This window comes from Microcaecilia unicolor, chromosome 1 (assembly GCF_901765095.1).
Source record: "Microcaecilia unicolor chromosome 1, aMicUni1.1, whole genome shotgun sequence".
In the NCBI taxonomy this organism is placed as follows: domain Eukaryota; kingdom Metazoa; phylum Chordata; class Amphibia; order Gymnophiona; family Siphonopidae; genus Microcaecilia; species Microcaecilia unicolor.
Window position 1 is genome coordinate 87,544,000 of NC_044031.1, and position 21,034 is coordinate 87,565,033.

The 21,034-nt window shown below is 44.0% G+C and overlaps 1 protein-coding gene across 1 annotated transcript in view; it reads right to left on the bottom strand.

Moving 5' to 3' along the window:
• Positions 1–5,322: 5,322 nt before the first annotated feature.
• Positions 5,323–21,034, bottom strand: part of LOC115467832 (presequence protease, mitochondrial-like) — a 57,072-nt gene continuing 41,360 nt past the window's right edge. The window contains exons 6-8 of the mRNA XM_030199353.1: positions 8,002–8,098; positions 5,985–6,145; positions 5,323–5,377 (exon numbers count right to left, since the gene is read on the bottom strand). Coding sequence (XP_030055213.1) covers positions 5,323–5,377; positions 5,985–6,145; positions 8,002–8,098 — 313 coding nt within the window. The remainder of the gene's footprint in view (positions 5,378–5,984; positions 6,146–8,001; positions 8,099–21,034) is intronic.

Consider the following 21,034-nt stretch of genomic DNA (forward strand, 5'->3'; position numbering starts at 1 on the left):
GACTCGACTGTGTGGAGCCACGTCCACGATGGGGGCGTCGAGAGGTAGACTCCCTCGCCGCCCGCATCGGCGAAGCTCCCTCCGCCGACGTAGTCGGGGAGCCCTCCTGGGAGGCGACGGCAGCCGGTACTGCACGCGGCACCGACACCGGAGACCTCACCCCGGGCAATGGACCAGCCGGCGCCACACTCGACGGTACCGGTGGCGCAAGCACCGCCGGTACCGGAGGGGTAGGGCGCAACAGCTCTCCCAGAATCTCTGGGAGAACGGCCCGGATGCTCTCGTTCAGAGCGGCTGCAGAGAAAGGCATGGAGGTCGATGCAGGCGTCGACGTCAGAACCTGTTCCGGGCGTGGAGGCTGTTCCGGGCTGTCCAGAGTGGAGCGCATCGACACCTCCTGAACAGAGGGTGAGCGGTCCTCTCGGTGCCGATGCCTACTGGGTGCCGACTCCCTCGGCGACCCAGAGCTCTCGGTGCCGACACAGGAAGGAGACCGATGACGATGCTTCTTCGACTTCTTGGAACGAAGCATGTCACCGGAGCTTCCCGGCACCGACGAGGAGGACGTAGAATCCAGCCATCGCTTCCTCGGGGCCGAGGCCGAAGGAGGTCGGTCTCGGGGGGGCTGTACCGCAGGAGCCCTCAGGGTAGGGGGAGACCCACCCGAAGGCTCACCGCCACCAGCAGGGGAATGGACAGCCCTCACCTGCACTCCAGACGAAGCACCACCGTCCGACGACATCAGCAGACGAGGTCCCGGTACCACCGACGTCGACGCAGCTGTCCGATGTCTCAGCGCCGATGCAGAGGGCCGATGCCTCGATGCACTCGATGCACTGGCGGCCGAGGATGAAGGTCTGGACGCTGAAGACGTCGATGCACTCGATACCCCCGGTGCCGATGTCGACGAAGAGCCCGAGAACAAAACGTTCCACTGGGCCAATCTCGCTACCTGAGTCCGCTTTTGCAAAAGGGAACACAGACTACAGGCCTGTAGGCGGTGCCCAGCCCCCAAGCACTGAAGACACGACGCGTGCCTGTCAGTGAGCGAGATGACCCAGGCGCACTGGGTGCACTTCTTGAAGCCGCTGGGAGACTTCGATGTCATGGGCGGAAAAATCACGCCGGCGAGATCAAAAGTCGAAATGGCGGAAAAGGCACCACAAAAACAAGGGGAAGAAAACTTCGACCCGAGGCCTAAAAGCGGCCTACCCCGACGACGAAAGAAAACTTACCGGGGCGAAAAAGCTGGAAATATCGGGGGAAAAGAGACCGAAGAGTCCCTTTCCACACACAGAATGGTTTTGTTTTGTTTTTTTAACACGAAGAGAACGCGCGAGGTCGACTTTGCGGGGCACGACACGGCGAAAACACGACCGTACCGAACGCGGACAAAAGAAGACTGACGAACACGAGCCGGTTCGGGCGGGAAGACGGCCGCGCATGCGCGGTGCGCATGGGCGCGCGAGGACTAGCAAAGGCCTTTGCTAGTGAAGTTTCCGATTGGAGGGGCTGCCGTGGACGTCACCCATCAGTGACAACAAGCAGCCTGCTTGTCCTCGGAGAAAAATCTTGTTATAAATTTCAGAAGTTTATTGTGAGCGAATTATCTGGAGTTGAGAGATCATTATTTTGTTTACTTGCTCTTATGTGTTTGCCATCACATAATTGTTTAGTGGCGTTGTATTAGCTGATGTTTTTGCGATTGCATCATTTCCTGCTGTATTGTCAGTAAAAATCTAATAGACTTCTACAAATCAAAAAAAAAAAAGCTTCTAGTACTTAAGATGGAGAAGCTTTCCCACACAGGTTCTGTCAGCAATAAACACCCATGCTGTGAGGTCTTGCTATCATTGGAGAAATAAAAATATGCCTAGGTAAGGATAAAAGCAAGCATATATATAAGCAGATGTCTCCTGGGAAGTGTCCATCTTTTCAGGAGCATGAATAGAATTTAAATTATGCACATTAGTATTTTGAATTTTATCAGGTCTAGCCCCAAGTTGTATGGCATCTTTAATCACTCGATCCTCTATGTATAGACCTTTGCGATCTATTCAAGCACTATACTTGTACTTTCCATCAGTACATGGTACATAACATCTAAGACCAAACTTAAATTTGTTTCCCTTTCAAGCTGCTTTATATTGGAATTCTTTCCCACTTGCTACTAGAAAAAACTCAATATATGATTTTCAGGGGAAAAAAAAACCCCAAAACAAACAAAAAAAAAACATGTTTCAGAAATGTTTGTAGTTATTTATACTTGCTTAATTAGGTTTTATTCTACCTGTGATCAGAAATGAGTATTGCATTATTCCTAGTATACTGCTAGCTTCTTAATTTGTAATCCGCTCTGAACTGTATCATAGGATAGTAGTGGACAATAGATTTCATCATACTGTATTGTATACTCTGAAAAGGGAAATTAGAACTTACCTAACTTACTTCCCTTTAGTCCCTCTAGACCGGCACAGATGGGTTATGCGCTCCTACCAGCGAATGGAGTCTGAACACACCAAATTTCAAGTAACCCTATAAGTGGGCTGTGCAGCCTCCTGAAAGCCAGTCTACAAATAGCAAAGCAGAACCCCAGAAAGAGGAGAGAAGAACTAGAGAAAAGGAAACATCCTAAGAGGAGAACATTCCAATCTAATCCACTCCAATATCAGCATCCCATGGCCAAAGACCTAGGACTCCTGTGTTGCCACTGCCCAAGAGTTGATAACCAAAATAAATATATCTATATCTGGTTTGCTTTTGTTTCAGGCTGGGCAGGTAATTCTATATATAGAATTACACACATACACGCACGCACGCACACACACACACAAAGGCTTCTTACAATAGCTTGTTATGCAGGAAACAACACAGACAAGATTCCCTAGAACCACCCCTTGAAATCCAGAAGGGACAACCACAAGAATAAGACGAATAGCATTCAGAATACAGAGCATCAAGGCAATCGGTGCAGGCTCTGTGTCAGCAGTCTTGAGGGACTAAAGGAAAGTAAATTAGCAGGCAAGATCTACTTTCTCCTTCCATAGTGACCCTCTAGATTGGCACAGATGGGCAGTACCAAAGCAGTGACCTTCAAGGGCGGGGCCACCGAAGACCAGACTCCAAAACTCGTGACCAAAAGCCACATCCTGATGAGCCTATAACATCTAATCTGTAATGACACGGAAAGGAATGTAGCAATGACCAAACCGCTGCTTTACATATGTCGAAAGGTAAGATCAAGGAGTGCTCCACCCAAGAAGCTGCCTGCACCTTAGTAGGATGAGCCTTCAAATATGGGACTGCTCTACCCTGGAACAAATAAGCCAATGCCACCACTTCCTTAATACACCTGGCAATCATCGCCTTAAAAGACCACCACTCCCTTCCTGGATCCACCGATCAGAAGAAAGTCAATTCATAAGTACATAAGTATTGCCATACTGGGAAAGACCAATGGTCCATCAAGCCCAGCATCCTGTTTCCAACAGTGGCCAATCCAGGTCACAAATACCTGGCAAGATCCCAAAAAAAGTACAAAACATTCTATACTGCTTATCCCAGAAATAGTGGATTTTCCCCAAGTCCATTTAATAATGGTCTATGGATTTTTTTCTTTGGGAAGCCGGCCAAGCCTTTTTTAAAACCCTGCTAAGCTAACCACCTTTATCACAAACTCTAAAGTTTAATTACACGTTGAGTGAAGAAAACGTTTCTACGATTCATTTTAAATTTACTACATTGTAGCTTCATCGCATGCCCCCTAGTCCTAGTATTTTTGAAAAGCATAAACAGACGCTTCACATCTACCCGTTCCACTCCACTCATTATTTTATAAACCTCTATCATATCTCCCCTCAGCCGCCTTTTCTCCAAGCTGAATAGCCCTACCCGCATTTCCTCATAGGGAAGTCGTCCCATCCCCTTTATCATTTGTCGCCCTTCTCTGTGCCTTTTCTAATTGCACTATATCTTTTTGAGATACGGCGACCAGCATTGAACACAATATTCAAGGTGTGGTCGCACCATGGTGCAATACAAAGACATTATAACACCCTCATTTTTGTTTTCCATTCCTTTCCTAGATTGTTAAAACTCCAGGGTAACAGACAGATACATTCGTAATACCTTCTGAACATCCAAACAATGAAGATGGTGTCATTCCTCTGACCCAGCATGTTTTCTCAGAACTGGCAGAGATACCAACTGATTAACATGAAACGTCGATATGACCTTGGGGAGAAAGGAAGGAACCAATCAGAGCTCCACTGTCTTTAAAGAACACCAGGAACGGCTCCCGACACAAAAGGGCCTGAAGTTCAGAAATCGTGTAAACTGATCCACCAGAGACCAGTCATCTGCCTCCCTGACCAGGATGAACTCTGCCCAATGAAAACAGGCTTCAAATACTAATACTCCACAAGTTGCCACTTACACCACTAGCGCTACCATAAAACTCTGCTTGAGAAGTGCCTACATCTGACGGTCTTGAGGATCCTTCAGAACTGTGCCACCGTCCACCAGAAGGCGTACCATGGACAGGCAAGCCGTCAGGCACATTCCAGAGTCTGAACATCTCTAATATCCTAATGCATAGGATAGGGAAGGACCCGGAGGACTTTCAGATGCCATTCAAAAGGGGATCTACCATCCGGGCAGCCTCCTTGGGGTGTCCTCAAATTTCACCACAACAAAGACCTGGAAACTGAGCTCCTGGAGCTCCTTCCTATGTAAAATCCGGACAACAGAAGAGTCCTCGCCTAGGGGCAAATCCTCCATCCAAGCATCCTTTCCCAGGACCAGATTCCTGATATGAAGCATCCTCCATGGTCCGGTCCCAATCCTCTTCCGAATGGGAAGGGCCAGTTTCCAACCAGGCCCACCCCTACTCCCAATCTACACAATGGCATTTTGCGGTAAAGAAGGCAGCTCCTAAATCGTCCCCCCGTGGTTGCTGCCCCTCACCAGCGCCCTTCTCTGTGAAGGCAAAACAACAAAATTTAGAGGAAAATCCACCCTGGAAGGACATGGCAGTGTAAAGGCACTAGCAGGAGGAACAGCCGAAAGCATATACTCAAGACGTAGCGGGAGCTCCAGCACCGGCAAGGAATCCAAGATGGCGGTGGCTCATCCCAAAATCAGAGCCGCCACCCGTACTTGTCCCTCAAGTGTTCTCTACCGCTGCCAGGTCATTGCGAGAAGGGCTCAATGCAGGAGCAACCAGCACCGGCGGAATTGGTGCCTGAACCTCCCCCCAACCAGAACAATAAAAGCAATGTCCTGCTGAATCTAAGCTATGCCACTGACAGACTGAACAGAATTTCAAACACTGAAGACATCTTCCTTTGCACACCACAAGCCCCACAAGGCAAAGCACCTGACAGAAGAAAATAGGAGAGAACTCACAGAACTGTGATGAGCAAGCTGCAGGCCAACACACGAGTCAAACAGTAAGGGAATTTTTTTTTTTAATTGAGCTCAATGCTGCAGGCAGACCCCTCAGGCACTCAAGTCTGTTTGTGAGCCCCATAGCAGAGAAGGCAAACCGAGGTACAAGCCCAAAAGGCAGCCCACTAGAAGACCACAGCAAGGGGGAAGTGGGGGGGACCAAGCTATCCAAGTTTAAACACCCCCAGGGCAGAAAAAACTCAAGCCTCAATCCCATTCTAGCAGGCAGGAAGGAACCAGAACAAGTTTTCTTTTCTCTGTCTAGCAAGACAGAGATCCCCCAGGTCTACAGACCGGGACTACACAGGCTTACCCATTGCTACCATCAGCTGAGACACAGAACAGACTGACTTTCAGGAGACAGCCTACTTACAGGGTTACTTGAAACTCAGTGTGTTCTTAGTCTCCATCTGCTGGTAGGAGTGCATACCCATCTGTGCTTGTCTAGAGGGATGCTATGTAATTGCTAATTTTAAGAAAAACACCGGCTGTGTATAACCATAAAGAGCATAGTGATAAAAGCAGAGGTTCCATACCTGGCATTACTTGGATGATAGTGAGTCGCATGGAATTGTTTAAGCTGCTCCCAAGTAAGGTCAGGAATATACGTTGGGTCCCCTCCAGATACCACAGCATATGTATGATCTGGAAGAAGCTTGTTCTGAAGCTTCTGCGTAAATACACTCTCACTGCTGGTCTTAAATGATATATCACAAACATTTTAGTGAAACAGACAACATGCAAGAATGAAGAAATGGACAACCCAAAAAGGCACATATTTAGTAGACATTTAAAAAAATTAATTTATAAAAATGTAATCCTTTAGGAAAAGCCAGAGAGCATATGTAACTAGTGATTAATGGTTCTATTACATTAACCACTGAAATTCCCTTGAATCTTTGGTATTATAAATGAACCCCAACTACCGAACCAAAGATATAATGCCACTGATGTAGACAAATAGCACCTTACTCAAGCACATAAGTTTTTTTATTATTTTATTTATATATATGTATGTGACTTTACATTTTAAAGAGAGCCCTCAGACAAACCACCACTTTTAAGGCAAACACATTTCTTTCTGCCCGGTGGAATAGAACCTCTTTCATCGGGCAATCTCTTGTAAGTGATATGTGCTATTACATCAACACAACAGTGCTCTAAAGTGCAATGTGCTCCAAATCACAACATAACTTGAAATACTGAAACGAGAACTTATCGCTAGTCGTTGTTGTTTGTTCCCGTATTCATTTTTTCATTTACTCTTCCATGTTTCGCTACAAATTTTTATAGTCCTTGCCACTCTCAGTCCATAAAAATCAATAATCCGTAAGGCTTGATCCGCGAGGCTTCCCCTGGTAACGCCCAACACCGCGGGTTTCACTATTTTCTTCAGGGACTGGGTTAAACGCCCAACGCTACTATTCAAATATAAAAAATTATTCTTGACTGAGGCATAGCCGTGGTGTCGGGCGTTACCAGGGGAAGCCTCGCGGATCAAGCCTTACGGATTATTGATTTTTATGGACAGAGTGGCAAGGACTATAAAACTTTATAGCGAAACATGGAAGAGTAAATGAAAAAATGAATACGGGAACAAACAACGACTAAAGATAAGTTCTCGTTTCAGTATTTCAAGTTATGTTGTGATTTGGAGCACATTGCACTTTAGAGCACTGTTGTGTTGATGTAATAGCACATATCACTTACAAGAGATTGCCCGATGAAAGAGATGCTATTCCACCTGGCAGAAAGAAATGAGTTTGCCTTAAAAGTGGTGGTTTGTCTGAGGGCTCTCTTTAAAATTTAAAGTCACATACATATATATAAATAAAATATTAATAAAAAAAACGTGTGTGTTTGTGTAAGGTGCTATTTGTCTACATCAGTGGCATTATATCTTTGGTTCAGTAGTTGGGGTTGTATTACATTAACGGCACTATTTACAAAGGCATGCTAGTGTTTTTAATGTGCGCTAACCGTGTAGATGCCCTTAATATTCCTACGGTCCTCTATACGGTTAATGTGTGCTAATTTTTAGGGCACACTAGAATTGCTAGCGCACCTTTGTAAACATAGTTATTACTAAGTTATTACTCAAGTATATTAAACTAGATGTTTACAGCATGGTTAAAAAGTAATATGTACTATGTTATTTCTCTATTATGTAAAAAAAAAAATTTAAAAAAAACTACTTTTCAATGTAAAAAAAAAAAAAATCATGAATTACTCTTCCACTCCATTAGTTCTGCAATATTCACAACTGATATCACTTCCCAACTTTGCATTATATAGCAAACTTCACACGTTTAAAAAGGTACTTGGATGCTCAACATACATGAGCAAACAAAAATACAGAAAGTACTTCCTAACCAAGAAAAAGAAGCTACAACCTTGAAGGATGTGTGGGTCATGAAAGTTTAAAAATATAGGAAGGCATGAATGATTGATCTCAGTCAAAAGTTAAACTACAATAATTTTAGCAGCTTTCTCACCCAGTGCTCAATTGTGGAATATATTTCAACCAGCTTCTGAAAAGTAAATGCAACTTACAAAAGCACCCTTCATTTCATTAAAGACAATTCCTTTAAAGACCAATGGTGAATGCGCATCGGTTGGATTTTCATGCTCTAGTCTCCATCCTTCTTGCCTATGAAAATTAAGAAAAAAAAATTAACTAATTTCAGTTATAAGCAAATGTAAACAAACACAGGGTCAAGCAAGTTTTTTTACTAGAGGTCTTTTTATTTTTTTTAGACGTTTCCTTATTTTATATAACCACTGACAGCACAATCTCATTAACATCCCTTAGCTGCTTTTTTATCCTTAACAGTAAAAAAAAAAAAAAACATAACCTTTAAGGGTTTCTTTAAAGGCAATATTTTATTTATTATATTTGTACCCTGCGTTTTCCCACACATTGCAGGCTCAATGCGGCTTACATAGTAATTTGAAATACAAAGTCTTATAAGAAGAGAAAATTTTCAAACTGTAATAAAACATAGTAATGGTGAAGCTTAATAATGTATGATTAGGATAAGGGAAGGTAAACAGGATAGGGTAAGTTGGGGGAAATGGGGTAAGGAGGGATATGGTAAAGGAGAGATGGAGACGAAAAGGTTGGGATGAGCAAAGGGAGAATGGGGAGGTGGGGTAGGTAATATCACCAAATTTGTATGTTTTGTATATACCATACCAGTAATGAACCTCACTGCAAAGCCAGGTATGTAAAATGTGATCTCAGTCTCCCAAATTTACTACTAATATTTGCTTTAGCACTTACATCATGCCAAAGAAAGCATCATTCTGGAGTTTGAGGGTCTGTTATGCTTGCAAATTTATCTTTTCTTTGGGTGGGATACAGCATTAAGAGCTTTCTTTCACAATTCCTCAGATTCCCCCCTACCACGAACATACTTAGCCTTGTCATTGCACTGACAGTACTGGGTCAAGGGCCTACAGTCATGGACCCCTAATTCAGCCATTATGTATTACACTTAAACAAATGCAAAAAAATGTGAAACAAATGAATCCAAAAAACCAGGAAGGTGGCAAGATGTGTAACGGAGGCACGCCAAGTGGCATTTGACACACATAGGTCATTACCACCTGGATTCTTTATCCCTAAGTCAATGGCTGGCGGTAAGGTCTCAGACCCAAACTGGACGCGCGGGAATTTTGATTTTGCCGTACGTCCATTTTTTGGGGGGGGGGAGGCCTTTTTTAAAGGCGCGCTAAAAAACGGATCGGTGCACACCCAAAGCCCACGCCTACACTACCGCATGCCATTTTTCAGTGCACCTTAGTAAAAGGACCCCTCAAAGCGGTGTATTACCCTAGCACTCCACCAACTGTATTACACAGAGAAGCAAAGAGGCTAGGCTCCACAAACTGAGATTGAGCTCCACACAGCCCACAAACATAAACCCTGCTTAGCATATGCCAATAAGGTGGACACAGCATATGAGGCTAAGATTGGAAGGTGGTAAGCTCGGCTGAATCCAGGCCATCAGGCCTGGCTGAGTCCGGCCAGTTAAACTTGGATAAATTAAAGCTGAAACTATGCTGAGAAGACACTCAACGGAACCTATGATGTTAAGCTCGACTAATAGGCCCAACCCACATTATATGCAGGTACTTTTTCTACCCATGGTGGGCTCACAATCAAAAGGTGTGTGTGTGTGTCTTGTTTGTTTGTTTTATTTATTTTTTTTTTGGGGGGGGGGGGTACATGGGGCAATGGAGGGTTAAGTAACCTGCTCAGCGTCACAAACGGATGTGGTGAGAATCCAACCCAGTTCCCCAGGATTTCAGCCCACTGCACTAACCATAAGTCCACTCCTCCTAATGGCCAGTGCAGTAAGCTACAAGGTACATCAAAAAAAGCAGACCACAGCATGAAACTGTATTGTAGGAAACAAAACAAAACAAAAAAAAAACAACTCAGAGTAAAAGGAAAGGAAGCGACTTATCTGAAAGCTCTTATCTAGAGAATTCTCTCTCTACCTCTGGAAGAATGCTCACAAAGGCAAACTAGATTCAATCTCTCGAAGACACCCAAATAGAGATTAAACACTGCTACATAAGTACATAAGTACATAAGTAGTGCCATACTGGGAAAGACCAAAGGTCCATCTAGCCCAGCATCCTGTCACCGACAGTGGCCAATCCAGGTCAAGGGCACCTGGCACGCTCCCCAAACGTAAAAACATTCCAGACAAGTTATACCTAAAAATGCGGAATTTTTCCAAGTCCATTTAATAGCGGTCTATGGACTTGTCCTTTAGGAATCTATCTAACCCCTTTTTAAACTCCGTCAAGCTAACCGCCCGTACCACGTTCTCCGGCAACGAATTCCAGAGTCTAATTACACGTTGGGTGAAGAAAAATTTTCTCCGATTCGTTTTAAATTTACCACACTGTAGCTTCAACTCATGCCCTCTAGTCCTAGTATTTTTGGATAGCGTGAACAGTCGCTTCACATCCACCCGATCCATTCCACTCATTATTTTATACACTTCTATCATATCTCCCCTCAGCCGTCTCTTCTCCAAGCTGAAAAGCCCTAGCCTTCTCAGCCTCTCTTCATAGGAAAGTCGTCCCATCCCCACTATCATTTTCGTCGCCCTTCGCTGTACCTTTTCCAATTCTACTATATCTTTTTTGAGATACGGAGACCAGTACTGAACACAATACTCCAGGTGCGGTCGCACCATGGAGCGATACAACGGCATTATAACATCCGCACACCTGGACTCCATACCCTTCCTAATAACACCCAACATTCTATTCGCTTTCCTAGCCGCAGCAGCACACTGAGCAGAAGGTTTCAGCGTATCATCGACGACGACACCCAGATCCCTTTCTTGATCCGTAACTCCTAACGCGGAACCTTGCAAGACGTAGCTATAATTCGGGTTCCTCTTACCCACATGCATCACTTTGCACTTGTCAACATTGAACTTCATCTGCCACTTGCACGCCCATTCTCCCAGTCTCGCAAGGTCCTCCTGTAATCGTTCACATTCCTCCTGCGACTTGACGACCCTGAATAATTTTGTGTCATCGGCGAATTTAATTACCTCACTAGTTATTCCCATCTCTAGGTCATTTATAAATACATTAAAAAGCAACGGACCCAGCACAGACCCCTGCGGGACCCCACTAACTACCCTCCTCCACTGAGAATACTGGCCACGCAATCCTACTCTCTGCTTCCTATCTTTCAACCAGTTCTTAATCCATAATAATACCCTACCTCCGATTCCATGACTCTGCAATTTCTTCAGGAGTCTTTTGTGCGGCACTTTGTCAAACGCCTTCTGAAAATCCAGATATACAATATCAACCGGCTCCCCATTGTCCACATGTTTGCTTACCCCCTCAAAAAAATGCATTAGATTGGTGAGGCAAGACTTCCCTTCACTAAATCCGTGCTGACTTTGTCTCATCAGTCCATGTTTTTGTATATGCTCTGCAATTTTATTCTTAATAATAGCCTCCACCATCTTGCCCGGCACCGACGTCAGACTCACCGGTCTATAATTTCCCGGATCTCCTCTGGAACCCTTCTTAAAAATCGGAGTAACATTGGCTACCCTCCAGTCTTCCGGTACTACACTCGATTTTAGGGACAGATTGCATATTTCTAACAGTAGCTCCGCAAGTTCATTTTTTAGTTCTATTAATACTCTGGGATGAATACCATCAGGTCCCGGTGATTTACTACTCTTCAGCTTGCTGAACTGACCCATTACATCCTCCAAGGTTACAGAGAATTTGTTTAGTTTCTCCGACTCCCCCGCTTCAAATATTCTTTCCGGCACCGGTGTCCCCCCCAAATCCTCCTCGGTGAAGACCGAAGCAAAGAATTCATTTAATTTCTCCGCTACGGCTTTGTCCTCCTTGATCGCCCCTTTAACACCATTTTCGTCCAGCGGCCCAACCGACTCTTTGGCCGGTTTCCTGCTTTTAATGTATCTAAAAAAAATTTTTACTATGTATTTTTGCTTCCAACGCTAATTTCTTCTCAAAGTCCTTTTTTGCCCTCCTTATCTCCGCTTTGCATTTGGCTTGGCATTCCTTATGATCTATCCTGTTACTTTCAGTTGGTTCTCTTCTGTTACAGAAGGGTCAAATACCTGGGAACTGCAGGCCAAATTTAATCTAGGAGAGAGAGCGAGCAAGCAAGCTACCCGAGGGTCTCACTATACCAAGGAAATGTCAGGAGAAAGCAAAATAAACGTTCTGTGACGAGATGTGCATTGGAAACAAAGGCACCTCTAAAAATCAAAGAAGTAATCTTGCACTGAATTTCACCTGAGAAGACATGCATAGAAGCTGAATTCCAGACTGGATTGTCTTTAATACTAAACCCTTAGGTGTTGAAACAATCATGCTCAAACCAGTGTTAAACCTGAAACTGTCAGGTTATGAGGCAGTCACTCCAAAAGGAGCTCCTGACATAAATTGGTTTACGCAATAAGGAGGGCTATAATTTAGATAATTATGTATGACTGATGAAAAATGACTTCTCTTGTATGGATGTTGTTTTTGCTAGCCTATCAGAAAATGGATTCCATAGTTTAAATTATATAATTTGTTACTGTATATTTTTAGATGTGTAAACCATTCTGATTTGCAATGCAATAAGTGACAGTATAGTAAACAGATAAATGATATTGATTTAATTAATATAACTGCTCCTAAAGAATTCCACAAATCCTGATAGTCAGTGCCCAGTAGCAGCCTCAAAAAGTTTCACCAAAAAAATAGGGCTGGAACAGCACAGGGCTATACCGCCCCTATGATCAGAGATAACAGTATGCAAAATTTAAGCACGCTATTATCTCTGATCATGGGTAACAGTGCGGGAGGATTGTGCCTGAGCAATCCTCCCACACTTGTTTGACAGGTCTGGGTTGTCAAAAGCCTGGACCTGTCAAAACACAGGGGCTCCCTCCAATTGCAAGGCACTGGTGGCCTAGTGCCCCCCTGACCATCCCCTTCCGACAGACAGGAACAGGGAGGTGGAGATCCGGTGAATCTCTAGCCCCCCTAACACCCAAAAAATAAGGCCCTGGTGGCCCAGTGGGCTGAAAGCCCCAACCACCCCCCCCCCCCCCCCCCCGATGGTCTACCAGTCCCCTCCACCCCATACCTTTGCGGTGGAGGATGGAGTAGCACACCCCCCTCAGCGCTGCCTCCCTTATATGGTAGAGATGCACTGGGCAGGGCACCACTATTTTGAATGCAGTCATACTCCCTCCTCCACCACAAAGTTACCCGGCCGGGGGGGGGGGGGGGGGGGGGGCAAGAGACCATCAAGTGAGGGGATTTGGGCTTGTGGCCTACTGGACCACCAGGGCCTTATTTTTTGGGTGTGAGGGGGGGGGTTAGGGAAGTTGGAACATAGCATAATTGAACATAAAAGAACATAACAGAAAACAGAGGGTAGGGTTAAATGGCTATTTTTCTAAATGGAGGAGGGTGAATAGTGGAGTGCTGTAGGGATCTGCACTGGGACTGGTGCTATATAACATTTATAAATGATCTGAAAATCAGAACAATGAGCGAGGTGATTTTGCAGATGACACAAAACTATTCAAAGTTGTCAAAACGAATGTGGATTCTGGTGTTAGGGTCCACTTTAGGAGTCAGCACTTAAGAAAAAGATCTAGGTATCATAAGTACTGCCACACTGGGACAGACCAAAGGTCCATCAAGCCCAGCATCCTGTTTCCAACAATGGCCAATCCAGGTCACAAATACCTGGCAAGATCCCGAAAAGTTCAATACATTTTATGCTGCTTATCCCAGAAATAGAAATGGATTTTCCGCAGGTCAATTTAATAATGGTCTATGGACTTTTCCTTTAGGAAGCCATCCAGACCTTTTTTAAACCCCGCTAAGTTAACCACCCTTACCACATTCTCTGTCAACGAATTCCAGAGTTTAATTACACGTTGAGTGAAGAAATATTTTCTCCGATTCGTATTAAATTTACTACTTTGTAGCTTCAACACATGCTCCCTAGTCTTAGTATTTTTGGAAAGAGTAAACAATATGCTGAAATCTTCTGCCCAGTGTGTGTGGTGGTGACCAGAAAAAGCAAACAGGATGCTAGAAATTATTAGGAAATGGATGCAAAATAAGACCAAAAATATTATAATGCCTCTGTATCACTCCATGATTGCCCTCATCTTAAGTATTTTCATCTGGTCACAGTATCTCAAAAAAATGATATAACGAAATTAGGAAAGGTTGAAAGAAGAGTGACGAAAATGATAAAGGGGATATAACTGCTCCCATAGGAGGAAAGGCTAAAGATGTTTGGAAAGGAGATGGCTGAGCGGAGATATGATTGAGGTCTACAAAATCCTGAGTGATGTGGAGCGGGTGGAGGAAAATCGATTTTAAATATAAAGACCAGGGGACACAATAAAATTGCATGGAAATACTTTTAAAAAAAAATAGAGGAAATATTTTTTCACTCAAAAAATAGTTTAACTCTGGAACTCGTTGCCGGAGAACGTGGTAATGGTGGTTAGCGTATATGGGTTTAAAAAAAAGGTTTAGACGTGAACCTGGAGGAAAAGTATAGTCTTATTGAGATGGGCATGGGGGAAGCCACTGCTTGCCCTGGGGATTGGTAGCATGAATTGATGCTACTAATTGGGTTTCTGCCAGGTACCAGTGACCTGGATTAGCCATTGCCGGAAACAGGATATTGGGCCAGATGGACCACTGGTCTGACTCAATATAGCTATTCTTATGTTCTTACTGCTTTCACTACATTCTGTGGCAATGAATTCCAGAGTTTAATTACATATTGAGTGAAAAAATATTTTCTCCTGTGTTTTAAATTTGCTTCATTACATGCCCTCTAGTCCTATCATTTTTGGAAAGAATAAACAATTCACATCTTCCCATTCCACTCAGGATTTTATAGACCTCTATCGAGCCTCCCCTCAGAAATCTCTTCTCCAAGATGAGGAGCCCTAGCCACTTTAGCCTTTTCTCCTAGGGAAGTCCCTTTTATTATTTTTGTTGCCCTTCTCTGCATTTTTAAATTTCACTATATCTTTTTTGAGATGCGGTGACCAGAACTGCACACAGTATTGGAGGTGCGGTCCCACCATAGAGCAATAAAAAAGGGCATAATAGCAAACACTCATTTTTGATTTCCATTCCTTTCCTAATAATGCCTAACATTCTATTTCCTTTCTTAAATGCCACTGCACACTGAGCAGCATACCCTCCCCTCTGGTGTACCCCAATATACAGTGGGGGAAATAAGTATTTGATCCCTTGCTGATTTTGTAAGTGTGCCCACTGACAAAGACATGAGCAGCCCATAATTGAAGGGTAGGTTATTGGTAACAGTGAGAGATAGCACATCACAAATTAAATCCGGAAAATCACATTGTGGAAAGTATATGAATTTATTTGCATTCTGCAGAGGGAAATAAGTATTTGATCCCCCACCAACCAGTAAGAGATCTGGCCCCTACAGACCAGGTAGATGCTCCAAATCAACTCGTTACCTGCATGACAGACAGCTGTCGGCAATGGTCACCTGTATGAAAGACACTTGTCCACAGACTCAGTGAATCAGTCAGACTCTAACCTCTACAAAATGGCCAAGAGCAAGGAGCTGTCTAAGGATGTCAGGGACAAGATCATACACCTGCACAAGGCTGGAATGGGCTACAAAACCATCAGTAAGACGCTGGGCGAGAAGGAGACAACTGTTGGTGCCATAGTAAGAAAATGGAAGAAGTACAAAATGACTGTCAATCGACAAAGATCTGGGGCTCCACGCAAAATCTCACCTCGTGGGGTATCCTTGATCATGAGGAAGGTTAGAAATCAGCCTACAACTACAAGGGGGGAACTTGTCAATGATCTCAAGGCAGCTGGGACCACTGTCACCACGAAAACCATTGGTAACACATTACGACATAACGGATTGCAATCCTGCAGTGCCCGCAAGGTCCCCCTGCTCCGGAAGGCACATGTGACGGCCCGTCTGAAGTTTGCCAGTGAACACCTGGATGATGCCGAGAGTGATTGGGAGAAGGTGCTGTGGTCAGATGAGACAAAAATTGAGCTCTTTGGCATGAACTCAACTCGCCGTGTTTGGAGGAAGAGAAATGCTGCCTATGACCCAAAGAACACCGTCCCCACTGTCAAGCATGGAGGTGGAAATGTTATGTTTTGGGGGTGTTTCTCTGCTAAGGGCACAGGACTACTTCACCGCATCAATGGGAGAATGGATGGGGCCATGTACCGTACAATTCTGAGTGACAACCTCCTTCCCTCCGCCAGGGCCTTAAAAATGGGTCGTGGCTGGGTCTTCCAGCACGACAATGACCCAAAACATACAGCCAAGGCAACAAAGGAGTGGCTCAGGAAGAAGCACATTAGGGTCATGGAGTGGCCTAGCCAGTCACCAGACCTTAATCCCATTGAAAACTTATGGAGGGAGCTGAAGCTGCGAGTTGCCAAGCGACAGCCCAGAACTCTTAATGATTTAGAGATGATCTGCAAAGAGGAGTGGACCAAAATTCCTCCTGACATGTGTGCAAACCTCATCATCAACTACAGAAGACGTCTGACCGCTGTGCTTGCCAACAAGGGTTTTGCCACCAAGTATTAGGTCTTGTTTGCCAGAGGGATCAAATACTTATTTCCCTCTGCAGAATGCAAATAAATTCATATACTTTCCACAATGTGATTTTCCGGATTTAATTTGTGATGTGCTATCTCTCACTGTTACCAATAACCTACCCTTCAATTATGGGCTGCTCATGTCTTTGTCAGTGGGCACACTTACAAAATCAGCAAGGGATCAAATACTTATTTCCCCCACTGTATGTATAAACTGCCCCTGCCTCATCCAGCTGCCATGTGTACTCTTAAGAAGAGAGCAGCATTCTGACTAGTCCAGATGGCACTAATGAAATGCGCACTACCACCTCTGTCTTTGTCAGCTCTCCCTAAAGCTAGGGATGCAACTGATCATTTAGGCCGAGCATCACCTGCCTACTGAAGTTGTCCTGCAGGGCAGTTGGAAATGGAATACTAACAGATGCAGCAGACTCTTAAACCCTAAGTTCTCAACCACCTGCACAGGCTGCTCATCCAAGGCAATAATTTCCCTGATGCACCATGTCATCACCTTTTATGTTACCTGCAGCTTGCCCCATGGAGACTTGGGTCTATGCAGCTGTTTACATTCCATTTCACTGGAGAAGGCAGCCGGAAGCTCGATCAGGAAAACAGATTTTTTTTTTTATCTGCAGTATTCCTGCTGCTACTATTTCCTTAACTGGATTGAGTCCTGGGCTTAAGATCTGCATCTTCTCTTGAACACAGCTGGAAAGAATGCCATTTCTACATATGTGGTTGCAAGATGGCCCATCAGCTTCCCTCCACTAATGACCTTCCCACAATATTCCTAACCTGTACACCACCGATCTTTAAGCACTTTAAAATGCCTCCACACATCAGAAGTACCTCTATACTTCTTTGGGAGGGACTGCTGCTGATGCTGGACCAGAGACTGAGGATAAAGAAAAAGATGAAAATCAAGGGCATCTCTTTCAGGCTGCCTGCTCTAATTGTGTGGTGCCCTTAGTCCTAGCACTGCCACTATCATGTCCTATCTCCCCACCAGTTAAGATACTAAGAAGATCTTCCAACCATTAAGGAGAAATTAGGTCTTACCTGATCATCTTCTTTCCATTAGTCCTTCCCATTATTCCAGAACCTGAGCTAGTTGTCTATCAACCAGCAGGTGGAGCAAGAGAACAGAAAACAGAGCCAAGACAGCTCTCCTGGCATCAACATCCCATTTCTAGGGAAACTTTCTGTGTTCAAACAATGATTGGCTAGAAGAGAGAAACTGGATGATCCATGTCACTCTGGATTCAGACCCAGTTATGGAACAGAAACGGTCCTTTAGCCCTACTAGATCTTCAAATAAACCAGGACAGGGGTATTTGTCTACATGTTAGTACTGCTAGATTTCAGCAGCTTTTGACACTGTGGATCATGATATCATGCTAACACAACTGGCAGAAACAGGTATCAATGGAACACTGCTTGCGTAGTTCAGATCCTATCAGACAGGCAACAACCCATAATGTTTGGCAACACCTCATCGCCACCATTGGCGTTGATCTGTGGGGTACAAGGGTCGATACAGTCATTCATTCTGTTCAATATCTACCTCACGCCACTAGCCGAGCTGATTCGGTCAATGAACACTCAGTTCTACATCTTTGCGGATGATGTGCAGCTACTCATACCCATTGAACCTGACTTAACTACAGCACTGAATAAACCGATTACCTGTCTATCATCAATTCAAAAATGGGCTAAGCACAACAAACTGTCTGAACACAAGTAAAACAGAGCATCTCTGGGTCCCTAACACAAGTGGACACGTACCAGACATCAAAATCTCTTTTGGGAAGTATGAACTCCCCATCAAATTACAAATCAGGAACTTTGGAATACAGTTAGATTCAACACTTACTCCGATCCCCAAATCCAAGCAACCTTCAAGAGCTACTTCTACTATTTGCGACAACTATGCTGCCCCTCTCCTTACATCAAGAAGGAAAATCTTATCCCAGGTGTGTGCCATGATAACATCAAGACTGGATAACTGTAATGCACTCTACAACAGTCTGACTACACAATGCGATACCCACAAGCGAGCCTTCTCCAGAGTAGCCCCCACATTCTGGAATGCATTCCCTGAAAGGCTCTACTTAACACAAGACTCTCTCTCTACTTCAGGAAGCAGGCAAAAGCTTGGCTCTTCAACCAGGCCTTTAATAGAAGAAGTAACATAACTTCTTAGTCTCACACACACACAAGGAGCAACACAGGCTGCACATACTGCAGCAGGACATGTTTATCCACTCCTACCCTGGCTGAGATAACATTTAATCATCTCTGACCTCATGTGCAACTTTAGTCACCTTATTTTCTAACTTCTCTTACTCTTTGACCTATTAAAATGTTCTATTACGTATTGTGTTGATGTAAGTAGTATACTATGCCATACTTTGTATTCTATTGTTATTTGAATATGTTTACTTGTAGCATGATATAAGTTTAATTCTCAGAGTTATTGGTTTTGCTGGATCAGATCCAAATCATATAAAATATACAGCTGCAAAGACTTTACTTCCCCCCTCTCTTCTGGAAAACTACTGAGAAGCTGGATGAATACCTAAGGCCATCAACACCTCTCCCAAAATAGCAGCACCTAACAAAAGACTATACCTCCACCTATTCTCAGACAAGGACTAAGCCCATCTAAGCTCAATCACCCTCAGACAATGGACCAGCAGATGTTCCTTTCCAAAGGCAGCTATCTCAGAGACTGCAGTAACAAAAGACTACACCTCCACCTATTTTCAGAAAAGACTAAGCCCATCTAATCTCAATCACTCTCAGACAATGGACTAGCAGATGTCCAGGCAGGAAGTCTTATGATGTCATTGAACATGTGACCTGTTACCATGCTCCATCTCAAAACTAGATGTCCAGAATTCAGCTACCCAGAAGCTTTCTAATTGTACCAAGGGCAACCACCTGACACGAGTCTAAAAATAGCCTGGTAGATAAATGCCCAGTTCAGACACTTTAAAAGCAGGGGCTCTTTCTTTAGAAGGATAGTACTTCCTGGCTGTTCCTGATGCTCCTGTCCTAGTCGCCGCTGCCCTGAAGTGATTAAATCTAAAAGCAAGCTAGAATCTCCTGGAATCCTGACTTCTCAAGCTTGACATCACATCCACCTGAAAGAAACGGCTTCAAGCTCCATCAGACAGCAAATCTACAAAGAAACTTCCTGTTCCAGCAAGGATCTCCTGCATCACTCTCCATAGCAGCCTCCATCAATGTGAGTTATACAGCTTCATTTACAATCAAACATAAGCATAAAGGAATCCTGTGCTGAAGGAATGGATCCTCAGGAGCTTAGTCAAGATCAGGAGGCGGGGCAGACTTATACGGTCTGTGCCAGAGCCAGTGGTGGGCAGCGGGACTGGTGGTTGGGAGGCGGGGATAGTGCTGGACAGACTCGTACAGTCTGTGCCAGAGCCGGTGGTTGGAAGGTGAGGATAGTGCTGGGCAGACTTATACGGTCTGTGCCAGAGCCGGTGGTTGGGAGAAGGGGCTGGTGGTTGGGAGGCGGGGATAGTGCTGGGCAGACTTATACGGTCTGTGCCCTGAAGAGCACAGGTACAAATCAAAGTAGAGTATACACAAAAAGCAGCAAATATGAGTTATCTTGTTGGGCAGACTGGATGGACCGTGCAGGTCTTTTTCTGCCGTCATCTACTATGTTACTATGTAAACCTGTTATTCTGTAGCATACTTCCATTGGTAAAAGATCCTCTCTAAAATTGCCTCTCTATTGTAAACTTGTTACCTTGCCTGTATTAGAAATAAACATTTTCTTTTTAAAGTTAACTATCTGGCCTTTATATTGGGAAAAGCACATGTCCTCACATGTGCAAGCTCCAAATGCTTTAAGCACATGTTCCTAAACGTACAATGCAGGTTAATGTAATTAATTCAAATTTAGTGTATTTACTTCCCGTTTTCCTTACATATGCTTATCTTATTACCTTATAGGTAATTGGGGAATAATAAAACAGAATAGAATCAAAATATATCTTAAAACGTAGAAATACAGCACATGTTGCGACCACATGCTCTGAGCGATCCCCTCTATTCTTAAATATCATTTTGGAACTGTAACATTTCCTATAACATACTGTTGCAACTGTCTATTGCTTATGTTTGATTTATTCTTACTGTACACTGCCTTAAGTGAAGTCTTTCAAAAAGGTAATAAATAAATCAATCAAGTCCAGCTCCTCGGTATTTACGCAGGCAAGCAGTAAAGAGAAAATCATAAATACAACCAGCTTAAACAACTCATTAACCTGACGCACAAATATATGTGGACCTCTCTCATCTCTGGACAACTTGTACAGAGAACAAGATATATGCAGGAAGTACCATACAAGGTGACAGTCGTTATCTGACCCATTACTTT